This window comes from Astatotilapia calliptera, chromosome 3, assembly GCF_964374335.1.
Source record: "Astatotilapia calliptera chromosome 3, fAstCal68.1, whole genome shotgun sequence".
NCBI lineage: Eukaryota > Metazoa > Chordata > Actinopteri > Cichliformes > Cichlidae > Astatotilapia > Astatotilapia calliptera.
This window is the reverse complement of record NC_137424.1, coordinates 26,618,381-26,643,060: the sequence shown is the minus strand read 5'-3', so window position 1 is coordinate 26,643,060 and position 24,680 is coordinate 26,618,381. Positions and strand designations below refer to the sequence as shown.

At 38.2% G+C, this 24,680-nt stretch overlaps 1 protein-coding gene across 3 annotated transcripts; it reads right to left on the bottom strand.

Moving 5' to 3' along the window:
- Positions 1–1,732: 1,732 nt before the first annotated feature.
- On the bottom strand, positions 1,733–22,502 carry LOC145426212 (uncharacterized). 3 transcript variants are annotated; one of them, XR_013906936.1, is made up of 7 exons: positions 21,341–22,502; positions 19,695–19,726; positions 18,135–18,166; positions 17,048–17,074; positions 13,497–14,470; positions 6,517–6,615; positions 6,320–6,356 (listed from the first exon to the last, which is right to left on the bottom strand). XR_013906936.1 is itself a non-coding variant. In XM_080299768.1 (2 exons), the coding sequence occupies exons 1-2, from the start codon at positions 10,111–10,113 to the stop codon at positions 6,246–6,248; spliced, it is 3,708 nt and encodes a 1,235-aa protein (XP_080155894.1). In that variant the 5' UTR covers positions 10,114–10,314; the 3' UTR covers positions 6,099–6,245. The 3 variants fall into 3 exon arrangements, 1 of the variants encoding a protein (XP_080155894.1); XR_013906935.1 differs by lacking the exons at positions 13,497–14,470; positions 17,048–17,074; positions 18,135–18,166; positions 19,695–19,726; positions 21,341–22,502 and adding exons at positions 1,733–4,160; positions 4,247–4,383 and having other exon boundaries at positions 4,568–10,314; XM_080299768.1 differs by lacking the exons at positions 13,497–14,470; positions 17,048–17,074; positions 18,135–18,166; positions 19,695–19,726; positions 21,341–22,502 and having other exon boundaries at positions 6,099–6,356; positions 6,517–10,314.
- Positions 22,503–24,680: the final 2,178 nt, after the last annotated feature.

Sequence of the window (24,680 nt, the reverse complement as noted above, 5' to 3'; positions counted from 1 at the left end):
AAAAATCAGCAAAAAAATGCACAGGGAGAGAGAAGTAAGTTTCTAGGTCAGCCTGGGAGCTGCTGAATTTGAATCCACCAATCAGAGAGCCTGTGTACGTTTTCCCGCCAAAACATGTGCCTCTTTTTACACACGCAGCACAGAGAGGCACAGGATTATTGCAGCCTATTTCTCATAGTGAGGACTCCCCTCAAACAAATGACCATAATTTCCAAACCGTAGGGGCTAGAGCGGTCATTCTTACACCGTTTTGTTCAGAAGAGATGGGGGAATCTTCCAGTGTTTACAATTTATCATTAAAATATGAATTATTAAAGATATTTGACTTGTAATGCACCATAACTGAGTAGAGCGAAGCAAAAACTGCCTTGACTTGCCCTCAAACAACGCTTTCTAACTCGAAATCTATTTGGAGTATCGATATCATTCTTTCACCGTAAGAGACAGCAGGCTTTGGTGAACAATCATGGAAATTTTCAGGTCTCTGTGGAAATCCAACAAAAAGTTATGACGAGAGAAAAAAGTGGTTCATTTCCACAGTTTGAAATCTGAAGAAATCTGAGCGAAGGACGAATTTCCTACCCTCAAACAAGTCCAACTCATTTCAGAACGGTAATAGGTGAGAAAGAAATTCTTGAATTGTGAGCGTCAGGAGTGTCTGAAGATATGCCGGGACAAGCCTCATGTCTTAACTTTGCTTCGTTAAGGAGATATGACGATTCGAATATGCCTCTCATTACAGAAATCCAGCGGTGATTTTGAACAAGCTCTCCATTCACTTTATATGGAGAGTTTTCTGACCTTGTGTTAGTCTGAGGAGATTTGCAAAAATTCTATAAATCCCACAACAATGATGGTGACATTTTCTGAAAGCCAGCAAAAATACCTACGTTTTGATGTATAATTTGTGGAAGTTGAGTGAAAATTGAGCAAGTAGCAGGAAGTTGTTCGGACATGAAGTGAAAATTGCAAAACCTTCAGTGGCACACTGGAAGCCAAGAGCATAGCAACCATAACAACACATGTATTTTGTGAAAAATCACAATTTTGCAACTCAAAACTTTAAGAGGCATAAAAGTAAAACAGTAAAAGATTTGAAAAAGCTGAATCATACCTGAATAGCCCAATAATTTGTGAACATTTTAAAGTTTGAATGGTTGTTCTAGGTGAAAATATGAGGAAGTAGTTAAGTTTCAAAAACAAGCAAATTTTAGCAGAATTGCTGAAGTTTCCCATTCATTTCAATGGGACAAATTAAAGGAAAAAAGTGGAATATTTTAAAAAGTATAATAGTTAAAAATAGCAAAAATCATAGCAGGAATTAGCAAAAATAGCTGAATAGTTTAAAATTTGAACGGTGAAAATCGGCTGAAAATTGTGGAAGTAGTTTAACGGCGAAAAGTGTACGGAAGCAACTAGAATAATAATAATAAAGAATAAAGAGAAACAGGAACTCAATAGTGTGGATGCTTAAAGCATCCACACAACTAGAAAAATTTGCATTTCCTGCGAAAATGCAGTGTGGATGCTTAAAGCTGAAGCTGTATGCAAAAAGTAGCTGAAAAAGCTGAAAAGTTGCAGAAATTGTAAAAACTTTGCAGAAGCAAAGGAACTTTGCTAAAATGGAATAACTTAGCAGAACTGCAATCACTTAGAGGAAACTGTAAAGCTGAAGCTGTCTGCTGAAAATAGTTGAAAATAGCTGAAGAAGCTGAAGAAATCAAAGTCAGTGTTTAAAAAGTTGTTGAAATTTTAATAACTTTGCAGAAGAACATCAAGTTAGCAAAAATGTAATAACTTAGCAGAAATGCAATAACTTAGAAGAAACATAACAATTCAGCAGAAATGTTGTAGTTTACCAGAAGCTACAACTTAGCAGAAATGTAATAATTTATTAAAAAATTAATAACTTGGCAGAAATATTACAACTTACCAGAACTGCTATAATTTTGCAGAAATGTAATTATTAGGAAAAAAAATGTATACAGATAACAGCTGAAAACGATGACGTAACCTCAAAGTTACTTGTTTAACTGTGAAAAATGACCAGAAACATTAGAAAAGAAAGAAAACCAATTCAATTCAATTTATATAGCAACAAATCACAACAAAAGTCGCCTTAAGGCGCTTCATAGATACAGAGAAAAACCCAACAATCATATGACATATGACCCCCTATGAGCAAGCACTTTGGCGACAGTGGGAAGGAAAAACTCCCTTTTAACAGGAAGAAACCTCCAGCAGAACCAGGCTCAGGGAGGGGCGGCCATCTGCTGCGACCGGTTGGGGTGAGAGAAGGAAGACAGGAATACCAGCCAGCAGATAAACTGATGTGAAACAAAACCAAGGTAAAATTGCAGAATTTACACAGTTGGTGAAAGGTAAAAATGGCAACAAAAAACCCCCAAACAAACAAACAAAAAAAACAAACAAACAACATTTAGTTAATAAGTGCACAAGATGATTCGATGATAAATATGGACAAAATACTGTCAAAATGAAGTCCACATTGTGATATATTTCAGGTGTGGAGAGTCACAGAGCTAAACAATCGATGTGCATATTTAAAGAATCAAATAAAGAACATTGTTGTGGAATAAATTACAGTGAATAATAATCACTGCCCTGCGTTAGAGAGTGACTTATGATGATGTATTAATTGGCTTAACTTTACCTCTAACAGCTTTTCACATAGTGCTGTGACCAGGGTGAAATCCATCATAAAGTAACTGTAAACAGTAGAACCATTAGCATGAATGTTATGGTTCTACTCTGATCAAAACTCAAGTCAGCTGTGTGACCTGATATAAAATGATAAAGAGGAACACATATAAATGACCTTTATGAACTTTTCAAAATGACTTTATATGTCTGACCCATTATCTATATATATTAGAGCAGATGTGGAAAACCACTGTTAGACCTACTCTATACTAACACAAACACAGTCAAAAATTCATTGCTAGTGTGACATGTGGTCCTTTTTGCCTTTGACCAATGATATGCTGGTTACTTGGACCAGTTTAGTATTTGCTGTCACAGAGGAATGTTAACCATAAATCCAAAAGACAAAACTGAAAAAATATGTTAATTGCAAACATGTTTTTGCTTAGTAAGAGGATTGAAATTACATGGAAACTGTCACCTTAAAGCCTCATTGTAAATATCATCACAAACAGATGTTTTCCACACGGTTAACAAAGCTCCACCACATCCAATCACTGCATATAAATCTAAAAGAAAACAACAACAAATAAAATGTAATTAACACAAGTGAAGTCTAAGGAGCTTGGAAAGAAAAGCGTCTGGACTTCTTTGAGTTCCTTGAAGACGTTTCACCTCTCATCCGAGAAGCTTCTTCAGTTCTAAGGGTCAATGGTGGAGAGTCCCAGATTTAAACCCAGTGGGAGTTTCCCCCCAAAGAGGGACAAAGAACCCCCTGATGATCCTCTACCTAATCACATGAGCCAAGGTGTGAAAGTGGGTGTGGGTCCCAATCAGCCAGGGTTTCGGGTGAGCTCATTGTGAAACCTGGCCCCACCCTATTATGTGATTTCCCGAGGTCAGGAAATCACCCACGCCCACTCCCAGGATGTGAGTGGACGTTACGGTGTCTGGGGAGGGAACTCAAAACTGGATTATAGATGGCAGACAGTTGGTGTCGTAAACCACCGCCTCTGTTTAAAGATGGTCGCTCACAGTGGACGTAAATGGCTTCTTTCACTCCTCCATCTGTCCAAAATGTGAACATTGGCATCCTCAAAGACTGACCTTTGTCCTTTAGATGCAGATGAACTGCTGAGTCTTGTCCCGTGGAGGTGGCTCTTCTATGTTGTGCCATGTGCTTGTGAAGTGGCTGTTTGGTCTCTCCGATGTAGAAGTCTGGGCATTCCTCGCTGCACTGTACAGCATACACCACATTGTTAAGTTTGTGTTTAGGAGTTTTGTCTTTCAGGTGAACCAGTTTCTGTCTGAGTGTGTTACTGGGTCTGAAGTACACTGGGATGTCGTATTTGGAGAAAACTCTCCTGAGTTTTTCTGATACACCGGCTACATAGGGGATGACAATGTTGTTGTGTCTGTCTTTCTTATCCTCCCTCGCTGGTGTCTGATGTTCTTTTCTGTGAAGCTGGAATGCAGGCACACTGGACGAGCTTATTCTAAAAAATACAGAAAAAGGAACATTTTAGTTGTGTTAAGGCCTAAAAACTACAAATAAGTTATACAATGAACAATATTGAAATACCTTATAGGTGCTGCAGGCCATATAACCAGAATCCAGAGCAATCTCACACTCACATGATGGTGAGGAAAGACATGAGCTCTGCAGTGAGGTTTGAATGTCTCAGTTGGAACACTGAAGAACTCAGAAGACAGCAATACCTGCACAGAGAGACAGAGTAGAAAAAGCATAGATTTGTAATCCATAATGTGAATTAAAACTCAAAAAGTGTCAACAAGTATAATCATTTGAGTGTGGAATTATTTATGCAATAAACAGGATTTAAATTAATTAATTGAATTAAAAACACTGACATTTTTTTTTATCAAAGATAAAGAATCATACCGCTCTCTGCTCTGAGGATCACTGAGCATCTCTGACAGGAAATACAGTTTCCTCAGTATGAGTCATCATTGATGGTCTCAGAGGTGTGTAGTGTGGCAGCATGATGATGGTCTCCAGATCAGGCAGGAGGTCAGGTGATGGGTGTGTCATCTTCTCCATTGAAGACACACTGGTATGGCAGTTCATAACACAGCAGTCTCCTTGTGGCATGTAGTTATCTGTGCAGTCCAGCACTGATGGATCAGGTTTGGCTCAGCAGTTCATGAAGATGGTGTCTGAAAAAATATATCTAACAAAACACGTGCTTATAACACCACCCACCCAGCTCAGCCCCCAAGTGTCTATATAATGCTGGTATGGGGTGTCGGTTACTAAGTCTAATTAGTGCATCAGAAAGCGGGGGCTACACCTAAAGCCCACACTTTTTGATGTCTTTGTTTATTAGCAGCTTTTTCCAGCTGCTCAGAGAATTCTGACTTGGCCTTTATCCACCCAAACCCAAACCCACCCGGATAAAGGCCAAGTCAAACTCACACACCATACCAGCATTACATAGACACTTGGGGGCTGATCTGGGTGGGTGGTGTTAAACTGTAGTCGGGAACTTTCAGAAAACTATCCATTTACTTCTAAATCAGTTTTTATACATATTCTGTAAGCTGTACTAATGTTTTTCTCTACATAATGTATCATTATAGACATCTCTGGTAGCCTAAAGATAGTTTATAACTTTTGACATTTTTTTACCTGTAAAACATGATAAGCAAAAACTCATTCATCACAAAAACTTTTGATTCTACAAAAGCTACTATAATCAAGAAAATATAATTGTCTGTATTTATTCATGTGACCCATAATAAATACCTGCATTTATGTGGGATTTATTTATTTACTATTTCATATTTTCAAGCCCTTGGAGGGGAAGATCTCGTTTGTTGAGCTACATACGTCACAGTAAAAAGATTTAGTCATTTAAAACATGAGAATAAAAGAAATGATGTTGGTTTAATAAATGTTGCAGCACATTTCAGATCAGAGGTGCATGATAGCAGATGTTCTCTGCTCTGCATGAAGTTCAGCAATGATTTGGTGAAATGATTAATAACATTGCAATAAGAAAGGGTCTTCTTACAGACAGAGTAGGGAAGACAATTTTTTCAATGAAAAATATTTTTCATGCTCTACAATCAGTAAACTCTGTAACAAACATGATCTGTAATTGTTTCAAAACTCACCAGACGACTTCATGATTGGCTCGAGGACAGGACACAAAACACAGGGTTGTGGTAACTGTAATATGATCTCAGAACACCTGAATATAGACATTTCTGTGGCTGAGAAATAAAAATGAGGTCAAGCAGGGTGTTCTTGTCTGTAGTGCCAGAAGTGATCAGCTGTGAATACCCTCTCGACTGAAACTGCTCCAGAATCTGTTTTCTTCCACTCTGCAACTGGTTCTCATTAAAATCTCCACACACAATTATTGGGTGACAGTCCATTATTTCAAGTGAATCTAAAAGACTTACCAGGTTTTGCATGAATGGTGTCAAACTGTAGTCAGGGGGTCTGTACACAACAGCAATGAGTGCAGGGAATGGAGCCTGAACCTTCAACACTAAAAACTCAAGATCAGTGACATTATGCAGATACTGTTTTACCTGAACCTGAAAATGATTCCTCAAATACACAACAACTCCCCCACCACTTCTGCTGGCCATGTGAGGAAAGTTTGTGTAGGACACATGTCTGTTGCGTTTGAACATGGTGTAGCCATCCAAATGAAGACTGTCTGCAACAAAGGAGCCTTGAAGGTGAGACTCAGTGAGACACAAAACATCTGCTAAACACATTTCATGATGACTCTTGATGTCACTGATGTGAGATGGCAAACCCTCCGTATTGTGATGGATCAGTGTAAGAGTGTCAAGTCTGCTGGCTGTTTCTCTGACCTGAAGAAGAGGCATCATTTCCTCAACACTGGCTTGTCTCATGGTTTGGAGCGCTGCAGTTACCTCGGGATTGGCATAAATCTTTTTCTCATCCAAGTCCTGCAAATAGAGTCCACTGAGAGATGTCACCCTGCTGAGAGCAACGTAAGCCATACCTGGTTCAAAAATGTTCTTCATTGAAACTACAGCTGTCTGTGTTGTAAGACCCTGAGTTTTGTGAATTGTGCAAGCGAATGCTAGCTTTACAGGAAACTGTCTGCGTACTGCTCCTTTAAACTTCAGACTCTCCTCTGCTCTCTCAATGTAAACCAGATCATCAGAAGCTGCATTAGCACTGCGGTTGTGTCTCATAGGCTGCCGGTTGTCCATCCTGAGCCCCAGTTTAATTATGTGTCCATCATTTTCAGATCTCACCACCTTTACCAGTATACCAAAAGCACCGTTGACCAAACCGTTTAGTGTGTCCAAGTTTCTGGTCAGCATAACTCGAGCTCCTTCAGCAACATTCAGAGTGTCAGGTAAATCATTTCTCCCACCTGTAAATGGTTTGTCTCTTCGTTCCATTCTGCCTGTACATTTATCCTTCTGGAAATCATCTGCATTGATGATTATGATGTTTGAATGAAGCTTCTTCAGGGTATCTGTGTTGTGGGATTCCACATTCTTGTTGGTGGCATAAATGTGTAAGACCTCAGTTGGACATTCTTCTGGTGCAGTCACAGCCTGTGACAACAAATCTCTGTCGCACTGAGAAAGCTCATCTGTCTTTTCTTTGACTCTAATCCTGTTCAGCATCTCTGCAAAGGCCACATCATCTTTCTGACGCATGATCTCGGTTAGAGTGATCATCTGAAAATGTTCCTGCCATAGGTCAATCTGTTCTGGATCGTAAACACAGAGAGGTTTAGACTGTCGCACTGGTGGCAGCTGGTAAAAATCTCCAACAGCTAAAACTGACATTCCACCAAAAGGTCTCTGAGTGCCTTTGATTTGTTTCAGTCTTGCATCCACATAAGCAAAAAGGGGTTTTGAAACCATTGAAATCTCATCAATAACAATAATTTCAGCATTCATCAGCTCAGATCTGACTTCATCCAGTTGGTTACCAAGTCCTTGAATGGGTGGTTTCAGACTCCTGGGTAGTTTCAGTAGAGAATGTAACGTAGAGCCACTGATAGAAAAAGCTGCTGTACCGGTAAATGAAGTCAGTAAAACAGTTGGATTTGATATGTCAGCTTCTTCTGCATTAGCAGGCAGTCTGCTCAGGATCTTTGATGCTTCAGAATGAATACACTTAATCAGATGTGACTTTCCAGTTCCTGCACCACCGTTGATATAGAAGAAAAATGGATCTGGGTTCAAACCACAAACTCGCTGAATACACCAGTCTCTTATGGCATAGAACACGCAGGCCTGCTTCTGGTTCAGATTCTGATACATTACACGTACCACGGCTGGATCTACTGCAGGTTGTTCTCTGATGGCTCTGATCTCTGTTACAGCATCAGACTGACGACTGTAGTCGGGGACATTCTCCTGTTCGTTCTCATCATCAGAATGTCTCTCAGGAAGATTCTCATCACATTGCAGCCTCACAACTTCAGATTCAGGAGCAAGATTACACCATTCATCAATCACAACATCCCTATTTTGTTCAAACTCTTCCAGTGCACTCTCAATATCCTCAGACTTCTTCTCATACTTGTCTTTATTTCTTTTCACAACCCTTTTCACAGACTCACTGTGGTCTGAACATGGAAGTCGTACAAAACCTGAGTTGTAGAAGGACTGATAGGTTTGGAACCCTTGTGGTTTCAGTTCCTGCTCTGATCTGTGTGGAAGGTAAAGTCTCAACAGTCGACCATAATATTGCTCAGGATCTTTTTCCTGTGAACAGTGGTAATATCTGATTATAGCTGGTTTATCATTCTTTCGCCTTTGTACAAATCCAAGCTGGTTTAGAAGAGGAAGCACATCTTTTCCTTCATTTGGACCACTCACCAACCTGCACAAGGCAGCAAAATCAGCCAGCGACATTTCCTCATATTCTGGGGTCTCAGGTCTGCATTTGTATTTATCACTCAAACTTGTCATCCAAATATTACAACTGTCGTGTGTTGTGCTTTCCAGGAAGCTCATGGGCCGACTCATTTTTACTGGGTTATCATCCGTTGGTACAAATACAACACTGCGGGAACATTTTTTCATTTTTAGGCCACAGACTCGAGTCACACACTCCTGTGCGCTGATTTCTCTCTTTTTTGAGTAAGCCTGCATCACAGCTCTCATTTCATCACACTCATTGACGGTGTTCTTATCAGAGTTGTCAATAACTGTCTTCAGGTATTCAGAGAGGCCAGATTCTTTCTTTGTTATATATTTACAGAGGTATTCTATACATGAATAGGCATTCAAAATGAATGAGACATCTAAATTAGAGTTCCAGGCTTCAAGCAGGTCTGGGTTGTAATTGTTGATCCAACACTCATTTGGGTCACGTTTCAGAATCAGAGCTGTTTTCTTGTTTATGTCTTGGAGGCATTGTTCATACTCATTCATTGTCAAGTTGCATCGTGACAGAATCTGCTCTATGGTGAGGGAAGCAGCTTCAGGTTCCTTCAGTAGGTTCAACAAAGGTCTGAGTTTGGCTTTTGCAGCTTCAGTGTCTGAATCCTCATCCTGTCTCACAATCATTGTTCTTGTGGCTGGTGGTTTGGGAAACCCAAATCTACAACCAGAGTTCACACTCTTAAAGCATGTCTTTGTGTGGTTTTTGCTGTGCTTTTGTAGCTCAGTGACTTTTTTGTGCAGTTCAGGTTGTTTTTCTGGATCAGGGAGTTGAGCTGAGATGTATCTGTCAACAAAGTCACAGACAGTTTGGTCGTCATCCACATCTGCTTCTACCTTTTCTCGAATCCACAGCAACATGTGTATATGTGGACTACCTCTGTGCTGGAACTCAACTCTGTAAAAGTAATCAATGATCTCACCAAGGGGCTGTGCAGGAGAAAAAAGCAAATCTCTGAACAAAGCCTCAACACGTTTATCAAACATTCGCATGGTGGTTACTGGATTTGATCTTAGAATTTCACACTTTTCTGACCAGTCCAGGGCTTCAAAATCAACCTCTTCACCTTGCTGTCTCTTTATTGCTTGAATCACTTCAGGCCATCTCATCTCAGCAGCAGAGAAAGTGACAAAGAACTGAGGTGTTCCTATTTGGCGAACCATGCTGAATAGATCTCTGGTAGTTTTCTGCCAGTAAGCTGGAGTTCCTCTGAGTGGCTGCATAAATCTGATTGCATCTTTATTTCTTACCAGCTTCTCTACTTCTGTCTTACTTTGTAACATTCCTGATGTGATTTTGCGTCCATCTTTGGTCATAGTTTTACCTTTCCTTAGCTGTATTGTCATGCTGGAATTAGCCAAGTGTATTTCAGTGACAAACTGTGAGAAAAACAGGTAATTTGTGTCTTTAGCAAATCTTGCATCAATGTTGAAAAGCCTTGACTTGAAGTAAGCACTTGGTGTGAGTTTAAGACGTCTCTTTTCATCCAGTGTATTCTGACCAGTAGGAAACTGCACAGGAAATGCCATGGCTTCCAAATGAGGAGTTCTGAAGAAGCTAACAGGATTGTTTCTTTCTGCAGGAGCCACACAATATGTGTTATCAGTGAAACAGAGAATCTCTTCTGAAATGTCTACAGGCTGCAGACAACTTTCTAGAGCAAAACCTCCATTGTTCAAATCACTTTCTGGTTCATCTGGATTTTGTTCCTCTGGTTGTTCATCACAGGATTGCATATTAATATGTTGGTCACTTTGAGACTCACTTTCACACAAAAGGGCATCTTTTTCATAGTTGTCAATTTCCATTAAATCTGCTTCATTATAATCATCACTTGCCATGCTGGCTTCATCACTGCTGTCATCATCAGGTAACGTTGGATCACAAAGCAATGCATCATCTCTGATAATAATATCTGTGTACTGTGGATGAATTTGTTTCAGTTTACGCAGAGCTTGAATGAGTTTAGACCAGGTGACAGTCTGGAACAGCTGATGGCCTTTGTAGCACAGTCGTCTTTTCAGCTTTATCCTCATGATCTGTGATTGGCTTCTGATCCTCGGTAAAGAGTCAACTGTTTGTTGGACCTCAGATGGTACACACACCACATTACCACGTATGAGTCTCTGTCTCCCCTTTGGAAGAGGAATAATCTTAGCAAATGGTATGCATTTGGCAATCAGATGTCTCTCCAGAATGTTGAGATCACAAAGTTCATCTGGAATATCCTGCAGTTCTAAACCATTAACAGCAGCAAGCCTGGGCATGCATCCACTTTTGAGGGAACTGTGACATGTGTGACAGATATACTCTTTTTTTCTCTCAACAGGAAAGCTGCAGTGATCATTACATGCTTCATCACACACATGAACAAATTTACCAGTTAGGCACTGATGAGCTACAGTCTGGTGTTTTGAGTAATTTTCTCTTTTGCAGATTTTCACCTGATTAGGAAAAGAAGCTTTTAGACAAACAGTACAAACATAAGATGGTGCTGACTTAATGTTTGATCTGAAACGAGATATGGCCTCATTCATTAAAGTGTTCTCTGGATGACACTGTAAACTCTCAGCTGGTCGATGCATCTGGCGATATTTCCGTTTTATGTTCATTGCACATCTGATATTATGCATCTGTCTGAAAGAAAAACTGTTCCAATATTTTACTCTCATTCGTTCTCTCATATTGCCCTTGTGTTGTTGCTGAAATTGTTTTTCTTCTCCATACCGCTTTGTCATATAAGATCGTTTTTTCTGTTTAAAATCTTCGCTTTTTTTATATAGGTTATATACATATGACCTCATGTAAGCTTTATGTTTCTCTCTGAATACAGCACAAGTTCTGTATATTCTTCTTATACGCTCTTTCTGCTTATCTCTGAATATGGGAGACTCTCTATATGTTCTTGTTACACGTTCCTTCTGCTTTTCTCTGAATAGGGGATTGTCTTTATATGTCCTTATGACACATTCTCTTTTTCTCTCTCTAATTTTAGCACTTTCTCTATACATCTTTCTAAAATGTTCTCTCTGTTTCTCCTTATAGGTAGCATTTAATTTATACAGTTCATTTTTGTACATGCTCTTTTTCTGTCTGTGATCAGGATCATTACACTTCTTAGTTGAGTTTTTTTTCTTTGTCTTGAAGCTTTCATCAAACCTGTACATCTGCCTTTCTTTCGTCTTCTGATTTTCCTTTCTCTGTGGTAGCTTTTGTTGGGTCAATAATCTTCTCCTCATTTTTTGCCTTTCATGTTTACTATATTTCAGCAGTTTATCTGAGAGTTCCTGTGTTATCTTAGTTGAACTGGAGGCACTGTTTGAATCATTCTGAGGAACAGAATCTGATGTTACCTGAGTGTCTCTTACAGAAGATGCAGAGGTTTCTATTTCTAAATAATCAGAAGGACGATTGTTCAGCTCAGCAGCTGGCTCATTTGAATAATCCACTCTGGATGACATCACTTCAGTAGCTAAAGTGTCGGCCACAGTGTTCGGTGTCTGCTCAGTGGACTTTGGAGTTTCAAATTCAGGTTCATTTAAAGCTGGTGCTGGAACAGTTGTAGCTGTTTGTCTGTTTTCATCAGCATCTCTTTGGTCAGCAGCGTTTTCACTGTGAAACTCGATGGGCTGTAGCTCATAAGTGCAGCTTGGTGCGATGCTAAACATTCTGTACAAACGTTTGATCCTGTCAATCATGTCATTAAGACGTGTGAACTTCAACATAACTGCAGTTCCACCACTTACACTTAGCGACAATGGCATACCAGTAGACTTACGTGGGTGAGGGTCAAAATATGCATATTCACCTGAAGTCAGCCTGCTAACAGCGATGACTGTTCCTCCCATGACTAGCAAAGCATAGCGAAACTCTGAAGCCAAACGCTGTAGTCCCTGTTCAAGGCTCGGAAAGTGATCTGTACCATCAAATGTGCCGTAATGAGCAAACTGAGACATGTCGACTTGATACTCGTGTCTGCGGCTGGTAACAACTGAAGGAAGTTCATCGCAGGCTAGAAACACACTGTTCACAAACCTCAGTCTGGCATCTGAATAGACGGCATGGCCTTTGTCCAACACACGGTTTAGATCTGCTCTGGTAATAAATTCATCCTCGTGTAAGAATGACAGGAAAACCAAGCTGTTAGCCATGCATTGCTGATTCCGGTACTTTCCATACCTAGGAGAAGCCTGGCTTCGGGAAGCACAGACGCTACTCACTCGTGGACTTTCACTGTTTGTAACCTGTACATGAGACTGTACTGGAGCTTGTCCATCATGCTGTGTTTGTACAGTTAGCTGGGGTTCAGTCTGGATTACCTGCATAACTTCAGGCTCTGGGACAGACACTGAGGGAACACTTCTTTTTACCACATCTGCATAAGACACTGTGGCTGTCTCTCCATCATGCTGTGTTTGTACAGTTAGCTGGGGTTTAGTCTGGATTACCTGCATAACTCCAGGCTCTGGGACAGACACTGAGGGAACACTTCTCTTTACCACATCTGCATAAGACACTGTGGCTGTCTGAACACTGCTCTGCACTTCTGTGCTGGGAAAAGCTGAAACACACACCTTTACCTGCTCACTGCTCTGAGAAACATTCACCTGTTCTTTCTGCTTTTGCCATCTAAGCTTCAAGGACTGCGACCTTTGACTTTTTCTTGGCATTTTGCTGAAGTACAATCTGGAGCTTATATGTGGTTATACACAAATATAAACAAAACTGAACCTTGAAACACAGAAAAACTTATAACTCCTTAAGTTACTGTTAAATCTGAGAAATGTACTATTATACTATAAAATGTTTTTATGAATATATGAATAGATGTTAAAAAGCTGATTTGTACTCCAAACTCAAAATAAAGGAAATTCAAAGTTCTCTGGAAACAATTTGGTCCGTTTTATTGTACCTCTTTTAGAAACGGGGTTTCTTCAGCTGGATGTTCTGCAGCAGTCAGGAAACAGGAAGTCTGGGTCCTCAGGCACTTCTCGATGACAATACTGACTGAATACTTACACTGAGTGACAAAATGGGTTAGTCCTCAAATAATAATACTATAAACTTGCAGTCAAATGTTATAGCCAATGAAACAGACTAACAGACTGGATCTGATTTATTATTTATCTGAATGTATGTATTACAAAATAACCAGATTATCTTATTACAAATAAACTTATAAAAAGGTGATATTTTATGCAATTGATCAAAGTAAGCCAAACTAGCAGTCCAAACTAAAGTCTAATGCAAAATTAAAATGACAAATGTAGGGCTGTGTAAGTAGTTTCTACTATAAGTTCTACTGTACTGTAATTCTACTACTGTATATTCAACTTGTAATTTAAAGCAAAATGACTGAATGTGAGAGAGCTTAATGACAGGAAAGAAAGAGCAGTGAGAGCAGAGATCTCTCAGAATTCTGTAACAGATAGATCAAGTTCTGGTAACTTGGATTTCTGAAAATTGGATTCTGAAAGGATTCTCAAAACTTGGATTCTCAAATTAGATAGAGCAGTAGAGATAGAGGGATACAAGATGGAATGGCTTTCAAATTAGATAGAGCAGTAGGGATAGAGGGATACAAGATAGAATGGCTTTCAAATTAGATAGAGCAGTAGGGATAGAGGGATACAAGATAGAATGGCTTTCAAATTAGATAGAGCAGTAGGGATAGAGGGATACAAGATAGAATGGCTTTCAAATTAGATAGAGCAGTAGGGATAGAGGGATACAAGATAGAATGGCTTTCAAATTAGATAGAGCAGTAGGGATAGAGGGATACAAGATAGAATGGCTTTCAAATTAGATAGAGTTGGGAGAGTGATAGGATAGACAGAATTGCTTATAATGATAGAGAGAGAGAGAGGATCTTCTGCAGCAGGTCACCTGTAAGACACAAAAGGCATGGAATTAGTCATATTTCCAACATGCTTGGATTTACCATATTCTTCAGACTATATGGCACACCTAAAATCCTGTCATTATCTCAAAAACATACAATGTGCCTAGCGTATCGATTCTGGTTATGCTTACTGACCTCAAACGGGATTTCTGTGGTACACAGCGCTCAAAATTCTGTCAAATATTTTAGTAAGACTTCGTAAGCTACAAAGCTGCGCTGCTTGATGTATTGTCAGAGCATTATGGCTACCATAGTCAGGACCCTCGCAGAGTAATTCGTACGGTGCTTCAACATAACATTATGGTGTGTGTACAAGGACCTGGCACGTGCTAAGAGACATGCTTAAGAAGCAGATTTCAAACTGATCAACCCATGAAGAGTTTGATGGATTTGTGGATGAGGAATGAACTGAAAAAGTGAGTGTATTGTTCTGTATTTTATGTGTTACAACTGAACAGTGTTGAGAGTTGTTTGTGAATGACTTGAATAAAGTTTGACTTATCTGACTGTTTGTTTGGCTTAATCTGCCTTAAAAACAGGCTTGTTTATTGACATTATGCCTTATAATCTCAAAAATACAATACATGTAGGGCTTTAAATACTAAAGACTTCTACAGTAAATTATTGGACTGAACAGAATGACAATGTTTAACAAATGATGGTGGAACTGTTATAAGGACATTTTTACATTCTATTAAAACAATAAACTAAGTCTATAAACTCAAACTAAGACGTGCTGCTACAGTAACTTACTGTAAATATTAAATGGTCCAACAAAACCAACACACTGAGGTTACAGCACAGTTTCAGGTCACTCTGTATGAATTTTGGCAAAATGAGAAATTTGGAGACAGCTAGTTTCTACACAGCAGTTTCTACATATTTCAGTCACATTTGGGGCATGTTTGATGCACAGCAATAAGCACTACACTAAATCTATAATAAACTTATCATAGCTGATATAAAGGCCTAATTAGCAAAATTTAGTATGATGATCATTTCTTTGTAGATCATTTCATGATAAAAAGAACAGAAGTGAGTGCTGTATCTGAGCTGTTGCATGTAAGATCTTTGCTGGACATTCCCACATTTCTTAAACAAACAAACATGACTTTCAGACAGTTCATCTTTTGTAAATTAGGCCAGGATTATTTTCAAAAAACAGCCTTGATAAAAATATCAGGCCACTATAAAATGTCTTATGTTTATGTTTTCATCCCACCTATACTTTGCAAGTCATTATGACAAATTACAAAAAGCAGTTTTTAGGCAGTGATTTAAGGGAAGAAGCTTTTGAAATCCACAATGCCCTACCACCAGTGGTCTCAAACTCTGGTCCTTAAGGCCTGGTGTCCAGAAACTTTTCTATGTGTCCCTGTTGCAACACACCTGAATAACATTAGTAGGTCATTAGCAAAACTCTACAGAACGTGACTGCATGCTGAGGTGGTAATTCAGGAATTTGATTCATGTTATAGCAGCTCATGAGTGAATGAACATGATGCAATGAAAGTACTTTTAGAAGTACATTTTTCCAAACACTTAAATTACTTACATTTGAGTAGTCTTAGGGGATGCCACTTCAGCACACAGTCAAATTCTATACTCTCACTAATGACCTACAAATGTTATTCAGGTGTTTTGTAACAGGGACACGTGGAAAAGCTTCAGGACACCAGCACTTGAAGAGTGGAGTTTGAGACCCCTGTCCTATGTGAATATTTAATTGTCCCTAAACTGCTAGTCGTGAGCTGCTCTAATGTGAAACAAACACATATAGTTCTGTAAAGGTTTACAAAGAGACTACTAAGGATCTGGAGACCTCAGAAAACAGAAACCCTCCCAGATGTTGTAGCTGAACATGCAAAAACAAGTTGCCTAATAATATCTCGATGATAACCAAGAGCTGTGCTGACTAACTGCACTAAACTGAATCATCTATAGTGAGAGAAAAACACCAGCATTAAAGTCAAACATGGTGCTGTTACTGTGATGTCCCAGAGTTCCTTTACTACTTCAGGACCTACATCAACTCATCAGGTCCTGGGCTTAAGTTTAATCACACTTAGGATCTGAAGCACACAAGCAAGTCCAATTGAATGAATGAAACAAAACACATGGTGTAAACTAATCAGTCTGGACTTTAATGAAATTAAGATACTTGGCATGACTTGAAAACCCTATATTGGGCCTTAATTAAGACTTTTTTCTTTTCTTTTTTTGCCTGTCCTGTTTGGATCTAATTATGACAATTCTGAAATTATAGTGGACCAAAATCAACCAGTGATGTAAACCAGTCATTACCAGTTACTGTAAATGCTTGATGGTAATTGTTGCTATCAGGGCATCCACAGCTGGGTATTAGAGACCAACATGTTTTTACATTAGACCAGGTTGTTCTGGTTCAAAAATGAAATCATCACTTTAAAACTGCTTTTTGTATTTATCCAGGTCATCCTTGTTAGATGATTTGAAACATGTGAAAAAAGCATAAACAAAATAAATCTGCAAGGAAAAAAGACCTTTCTCAGCACTGTACCGCAGACAAAACCTTTACTTACCAGACTTGCGACGATCAGATCAGTATCCTAGAGAAAGGAAACAACACATCAGATCACTGTTTAATGACTTACACTGTTGAACCTCTTCGCACACAATCCAATTTACTGTGACATGAAATAACTAGTAAAATCCTCAATTTCTTCAAGCCTTTATGAACTCACTGTAGTCTAAAGAGGACAAACTTCAGTTACAGAGTCTCACATGGTGATAACATGTGTAATAAAGGCATGCATACTACAGAAGTGCAAAAAAGAGGCACCAATATTTGTTGGTACAGATTATGGCTTTTTAGCTCCATCATTTTCTATCACAAGTCAGTGCTTAATAAAGTGTGAAAAAACCACAACTGTTAGAATCAACGGAAAACCTCATTAGGTTTTAGTTCTGATCTGAATATGTAAATCCTAAAATACATGTAAATTCTGACATGTTATAGTAACAACAGTGGCACACCATTTTTGCAATTACAAAAATTATAATAAAGAGTCCTTCCATTGTACCTGTTGGCAGGAATCTTTTTGTATTTTTCAATATTTCCCTTTTATATAAAATTTTAAACACATTGTATCAAGCAAATTATTAAGAAACTGATTTAAACTTATTGTATATAAATTACACACAGGCTTTAACATACACAACATTGCCTACTCACAACTCTGGTCCTCTGAGTTTTTTATTATTGCTTAAATGTTTAACCTACCACTTCTGTTCACTCAGGCAAAAATACTTCTATAGTGGTCTGACTTTAATGTAATACATAAGCAGAATATGAGTGAAGATATAAATCAACAACTGTGGTGCTCTGCTACGTAAATCCACAAACAAACGGAGAACACAAACAACTGTATAAAAACAGTTGTTTGTGTTCAAACATAAAAATCAGACACAAATGGCCTGTTAAACTTCAGGGACAGTCAGAGGTCATGTGTGGGGCCTTTGCTGCTACAAGGTATAAATTCTGACCATTTGATTTTGCCCATCAATAAATGGTAATGTCACAAAAACCAAACTACGTTAGGTAAGTTGCTAAACATGTTACACAGTGACAATGTCATATTACTGCAGTTACAATTGCTGCTTACTTACCAGCAAACGCAAAACCAAAGTTCTGTTTCACTCTGTAACAAAAGAACAAAAATACAGAATCAGACAACTAAAATCAGCATCAGAGTCAATACTGCATCACAATCTGTAGTGAAAAAAAAAATCTGTTAAATTCTTTGTTTACAACAGCTTTACTATAAACACCCCATCTTCTCTTTCTGCACCTTATTAAAGATTTCTGTCTTTATTAAGGTGATGTGTCGTTTTATCAATCTGCAATAAGCCACAGAAATTCCTCATTAACGTAAAGCTCTAATACTTTGGTGCTATTACATAACACATCAGATACCACAAGCAAGGATTTGCTCGCACTGCACACTTGATCAAATGATAACATCACAGTTTCAAAGCATGCAACAATCACAAATAATACTTGATACTATAAATGCTTGATGGTAGTTCTTCGTATCAGGGCTTCCACAGCTGGGTATTAGAGACCAGCATGTTCTCACATTAGAACAGATAGCTTTGGTTTGGTTTTCTCTGCTTCATACGTGAAATCATCACTTTAAAATGCTTTTTTGTATTTATTCATATCATCCCTGTTAGATGATTTGAAACATGTGACAAAAAAGCATGAACAAAATAAATCTGCAAGAAAAAAAAAAGACTTTTCCCAGCACTTTACCTCAGACAAAATGAACTCACTTTAGTCTAAAGAGGGCAACATTTAATTGCAGAGTCTCAAATGGCCTTAACATGTGTAATAAAAACAATAATTACTACAGAAATGCTTTGATAAGCCTTTAAAATTAAAATTAGACATAAATGGCCTATTAAACTTCAGGGACATTTTTAGGGGCTGTTAAGGTTCAAAATATTGGGGATGGAGACAAGAGAAAAAACCACACTAACAACACTGGTCCGGCCGGGTTGAGTCAAACGATGATTTAATGATCACACACGTGGGAGATGGACACTGATGCAGACAGCCTCAAAATCTCAAAATGGTGGAGCATTGCTCAAACTTTTATAACCTCTGGTGCCTCCACCTTATCATAAAAAGCCTAAACATTCACATGCTCTCTCTCACACAGCGCCTAAGCTACGACCTTGGCTCCCTGTTTATCTGCTCCTGCTGAAATGGGGCAGAAAACTCCAGCACACTCTGTTCTCTTCTACTCAGACAAATTAGACAATAACCTTCTGCGAACAGTATTTCTTATAACTCAGCAATATAATGCATCATAAAACAATATCATTCATTCACAACAAGTCAGCAATTTAATGTAATGCAAATCAGTTTAACTAATGCAATAGTTATCAGCTTCTTCTAATTCAGGAGAATAATGCAAACTAAAACTACATAATACTTCACAATCTTTAATTAGGGGTATAACATGGCATAAAATAATATCATAATTTTACAGGACACTCAGAGATCTATTGGGGGGGCTTTACTGCTTATAAATCCTAAATGTGTTTTTGCCCATGAGCAAATGGCAAGATATCACAGAAAGCCAAACTATGGTATATAAATTGCTAAACATGTTACACAATCCCAATTTCATATTGCTTCAGTTACAATCACTGTTTACTTACCAGCAAAGGCAAAACCAAGCTTCTAGTTCACTCTGTGTAACAAAAGACAAAGAGCAAAAATACAGGATCAGAAAACTCAAATCAGCATCAATACTGCATCACTCTCTGTTGTCAAAAAGATTCACTAAACTTCTTTGTTTACTACAGCTGGAATACAAACAACAACTCTCCTCTGTTTTCTTTGGTCTACCTCTCATTTAAGATTGCAAAACACTCATACATGAAAAACTGCACGATGTATATTTTTAAGGCTTTAATATTTGAGGTGGTCTGCATTCAAATTCTACTTCCTAAAATATTATCAACTGCACATAGTATCATTAAATATGCTGTAGTTTTTAAATAAATATCTATGTACCATACTAATAATAATATACTGCCATATTTTATTTATGTGAAGGTGGGCTGTTGTTTATTTCATTAATTTTCCACAAAGTCAGAATTTAAACTGTGCTGCAGATTTAGGTTGGCACAAACAAGCCTTGTTAAACAGTTCTTAAAAATTAAAGTCTACAAATTAGGAGTTCTTATTATTCTTGGGCTATGTCCACATGTACACAGGTACTTTTGAAAATGGAGATTTTTCTATCCGTTTGCACCTTTCGTCCACACTTAAACGGCGTTTTCGGTCACTGAAAAACTAAAAACGCTTGCCAGGATATTTTTGAAAACTTTGTTTTTGCATTTATGTGTGGACAGGGAAACTGAGAAAACGCAGCGCCTTTTTTGACGTCACACTGTGCGCCACGTTATTGTTTCAGTGAAATGCATTTCTACAATACGGTTACTGTTAATTGTTCTCTCTGCAGTGTTTAAATGCTTACATATACACACACAGTTACTGTCCCCCGACACATATGACTCGGTTCTGCTTTTATGCCCCATCTTTGTTTGCTATTTCCCACCGAGGCTTCTAGACTTTTCTGATTGGCCAACATTTCTACACGGTTAGGAATATATCGCCACCTGTTGCTTTGGTATGTTCCTAGCAGAGTTTTCCTTCATTTCTGCATTTACGTGTGGACGGGATTGTTTTTTAAAACGAAAACGTAAAGTCCCAGTTTTCAAAAATACCCGTGTATGTGGGGACATAGCCTATGTTTAATCCCCAGTTTCTCCCCCCCTCCTTTCTCTTAATTAATCCACAAGACCTGCACACACGCGACTCTTTTTCTCCCGTGTTCGGTCAGAGGCGGTAAAATGGCTCCTTTGATCTTGCCGACAGCTGACACTGAATCTAAGATGGCGGTTTGTTTAAAACTTTACAGCATAAAGAATGAGGCTGTTTTAACCAACTGATTTGTGAAGAGAACTAACTGCACCTTATTTAACAGACTGAGAAACACGAACACACCAAATGTAATTAATAAAACAACACAATAACCGTGGTTTACAGTCAAATCTTCATTTCACACTGGGCTCATAAGAAGGCTAGTCGTTAGCATTGGGTTGTTAGCTTTAGCTCATCAAACACTGCTTTTACATACAAAAATGACAACTTTTCACTAAAAAGCAACCATTGTGTTACTTTAACATGAGTTATACCTCGGCTGGCTTTATAAATCACTAACAAGAACTTGTTAAATCGCGCAAACAGAGTATAGACATTTAGGAGAGGAGAGGAGAAGCAGAGGCGCAGCACTCACCCAGAGCGGACTCAACGAAGTGTTCAGAAAGGCGGATGTCCGGCAGTCAGGTAAAAGATGAGGCGTTCACGGGTCGTAGGAAATTCCAGTATTACACACAATGGGCATTGTAAACATAAAAAATGTAGGTAATTTTAAATATTTTATACAATATCTATTTGCTACAGAAAAAAACTAGCAGAACTTTAATTCTATAAGTTAAATAAATATTATTAGAAGGCTCTTCTCCTGAACACCAACACCAAATAGCTGGTGATAGAGTTCACCAGACCTAAAAAAAAACAAACAAAAAAGACAACCAGTCCAGGACAGTCTGCAAAGATGTTTTAAAGACAATATATTTATATATATATATATATAAACCTTATCCAGTAAGGATTCCCCTCAAACAAATGACCATAATTTCCTAACCGTAAGGGCTTGAACAGTCATTCTTAATTCTTACACCGTTTTGTTCAGAAGAGAAGAAATGTATAGAAATAGTATGATTAAGCATAAATACTACATTTAGCAGAAATACTATATTAAGCAGAAATCCTATAAAAAGCAGAAATACTATATTAAGCACAAATCTTATAAAATAGCAGAAATAGCATGATTTAGCACAATAGTAATAACTTAAACAGACAAAATGGAAAAGCAAAATGGACAGCTAAAAAATGCTGAACATGCTGAGGGTCCGTCAAATATACTTGTTAAATGAAAAAAATCAGCAAAAAAAAATATAATAGCCACACAATCACAAATATGTACACATAAGGAAACACACATGCACAGAGAGACACACACACAAGATCCAATTCAGTCAACCAGTCTAAATATATTGAATATGAATCTTACAATGAGATCATCCCATTAAAAGGCTTTCTCTCTCTCTCTGTCACACACACACACACACACACACACGGAGAGAGAAGCAAGTTTTCAGTCAAGCAGCCTGGGAGCTGCTGAATTTGAATCCACCAATCAGAGAGGCTGTGTACTTTTTCCCAGCAAAACTGGTGCCTGCAGCACAGACACAGAGAGGCACAGGATCTTTGCAGTCTATTTCTCATAATGAGGACTCCCCTCAAACAAATGACCATAGTTTCCTAACCGTAAGGGCTAGAGCGGTCATTCTTACACCGTTTTGTTCAGAAAAGATGGGGGAATCTTCCAGTGTTGACAATTTATCATTAAAATAGGAATTATTGAAGATATTTGACTTGTAATAGACCATAACTGAATAGAAGTGAAGCAAAAACTGCTTTGACTTGTCCTCAGCTGGCTGGGAAGCCATGGAGGCCTCAATATGCAATTTGTATGTCTCTGATATGTAAATTTGAATATTACAGTTCTCACAGAGGATTGACTCCCTGGGGACCTGCCACAAATATATAGAAATACTATGATTACCCAGAAATACTACATTTAGATGAAATACTATGTTTTAGCACAAATACTCTGGTTTTGCACAAATATTATAACATAGCAGAAATACAATTCTATAGCAGAAATGCTATATTTATAAAGAAAAATATAATATAGTAGAAATAGTATGATTTAGCAGAAATACTACAATATGGCATAATAAAAATGATTTAGAACAAATACTATGATTGAGCAGAACTACTAAGATGTAGTAAAAGTACTTTGATTTAACAGAAATACAATTATGGAGGAGTAATACTTTAAAATGGGAGAAATATTGATACACACACACACACACACACACACACACACACACACACACACATACACAGAGCTTAAAGGGAAGAGTATTTGTGCCATGGAGTGTTAACAAGAATGTGAGGTCCATATTAGAAAAGCTGGTAAAATCATAAAAGTTTGCAGAATTGTAATAAATGATGAATATGAATTACTGGTCTGTGACAGTGTATTAATTTGTAGGGAAAAAAAACATGTTGACCAAGGTGGAATCGAACCCACGATCTTTGACTTGCAGACCCGTGTCATTACCAACTGCGCCACTGGGAAAGGGAGGAGCCGATTTGAAAAACAGGCTCATAAGGAGTCAGAATTAGATGACGGTGAGAGGCGAAAAATGCCGTTTTCTGGAGTTACAAAACGTTGTGTAACTCAAAAACTAGGTGGACTAGAAGCATAATTCTTCTACTGGCTGAATCAGCGGACTTTGGTGTACTTTGACTGCTATTTACATTGCTCTATGTACATCTGTCACTGAGATATGACGAGAGAGGAAACGGAAGACCTCAGATATGATTGGCTGGCTGGGAGGCCATGCAGGCCCTGATCTGTGTATTTGAATGTCTGAGTCCTCACAGAGGATTGGCTGCCTGGGGACCTGGCAGAAATATATAGAAATACTATGATTAAGCATAAATACTACATTTAGTAGAAATACTATGTTTTAGCACAAATCCTATAAAAAGCAGAAATACTATAATTTAGCAGAAATACTATATTAAGCACAAATCCTATAAAAAGCAGAAATACTATATTAAGCACAAATTCTATAAAAAGCAGAAATACTATATTAAGCACAAATCCTATAAAAGCAGAAATAGTATATTAAGCACAAATCTTATAAAATAGCAGAAATAGTGTGATTTAGCACAATAGTAATAAGTTAAACAGAAAAATTGGAAAAGCAAAATGGACAGCTGAAAAAATGCTGAACATGCTGAGGTTCCCTCAAATATACTTGTTAAATGACAAAAATCAGCAAAAAAATTTATGACTGCCACACAATCACAAATATGTACACATGAGGAAACACACATGCACAGAGAGACACACACACAAGATCCAATTCAGTCAACCAGTCTAAATATATTGAATTTGAATCTTACAATGGGATCATCCCATTAAAAGGCTTTCTCTCTCTCTCTCTCTCTCTCTGTCACACACACACACACACACACACACACACACACACACACACACACACACAGGGAGAGAGAAGTAAGTTTCTAGGTCAGCCTGGGAGCTGCTGAATTTGAATCCACCAATCAGAGAGGCTGTGCACTTTTCCCCACCAAAACAGGTGCATCTGTTTACACACGCAGCAGCACAGAGAGACACAGGATTTTTGCAGTCTATTTCTCATAGTGATGACTCCCCTCAAACAAATGACCGTAATTTCCTAACCGTAGGGGCTAGAACGGTCATTCTTACACCGTTTTGTTCAGAAGAGATGGGGGAATCTTCAAGTGTTGACAATTTAATATTAAAATATGAATTTTTAGAGATATATGACATGGATGACTTGTTGACTTAGAAGCCACGAATTCCCCAATATGCAAATTTGAATGCCTGAGACCACATATGTGATTGGCTGGCTGGGAAGCCGTGCAGGCCCTGATTTGTGGATTTGAAT

Coding starts and splice junctions, on each gene's coding strand:
- LOC145426212 (XM_080299768.1), bottom strand. CDS start 10,113: ATGGCATTTCCTGTGCAGTTTCCTACTGGTCAGAATACACTGGATGAA. Junction 6,357..6,516: donor AAATGATGCCTCTTCTTCAG/GTCAGAGAAACA, acceptor CCTTTGTTGCAG/ACAGTCTTCATTTGGATGGC.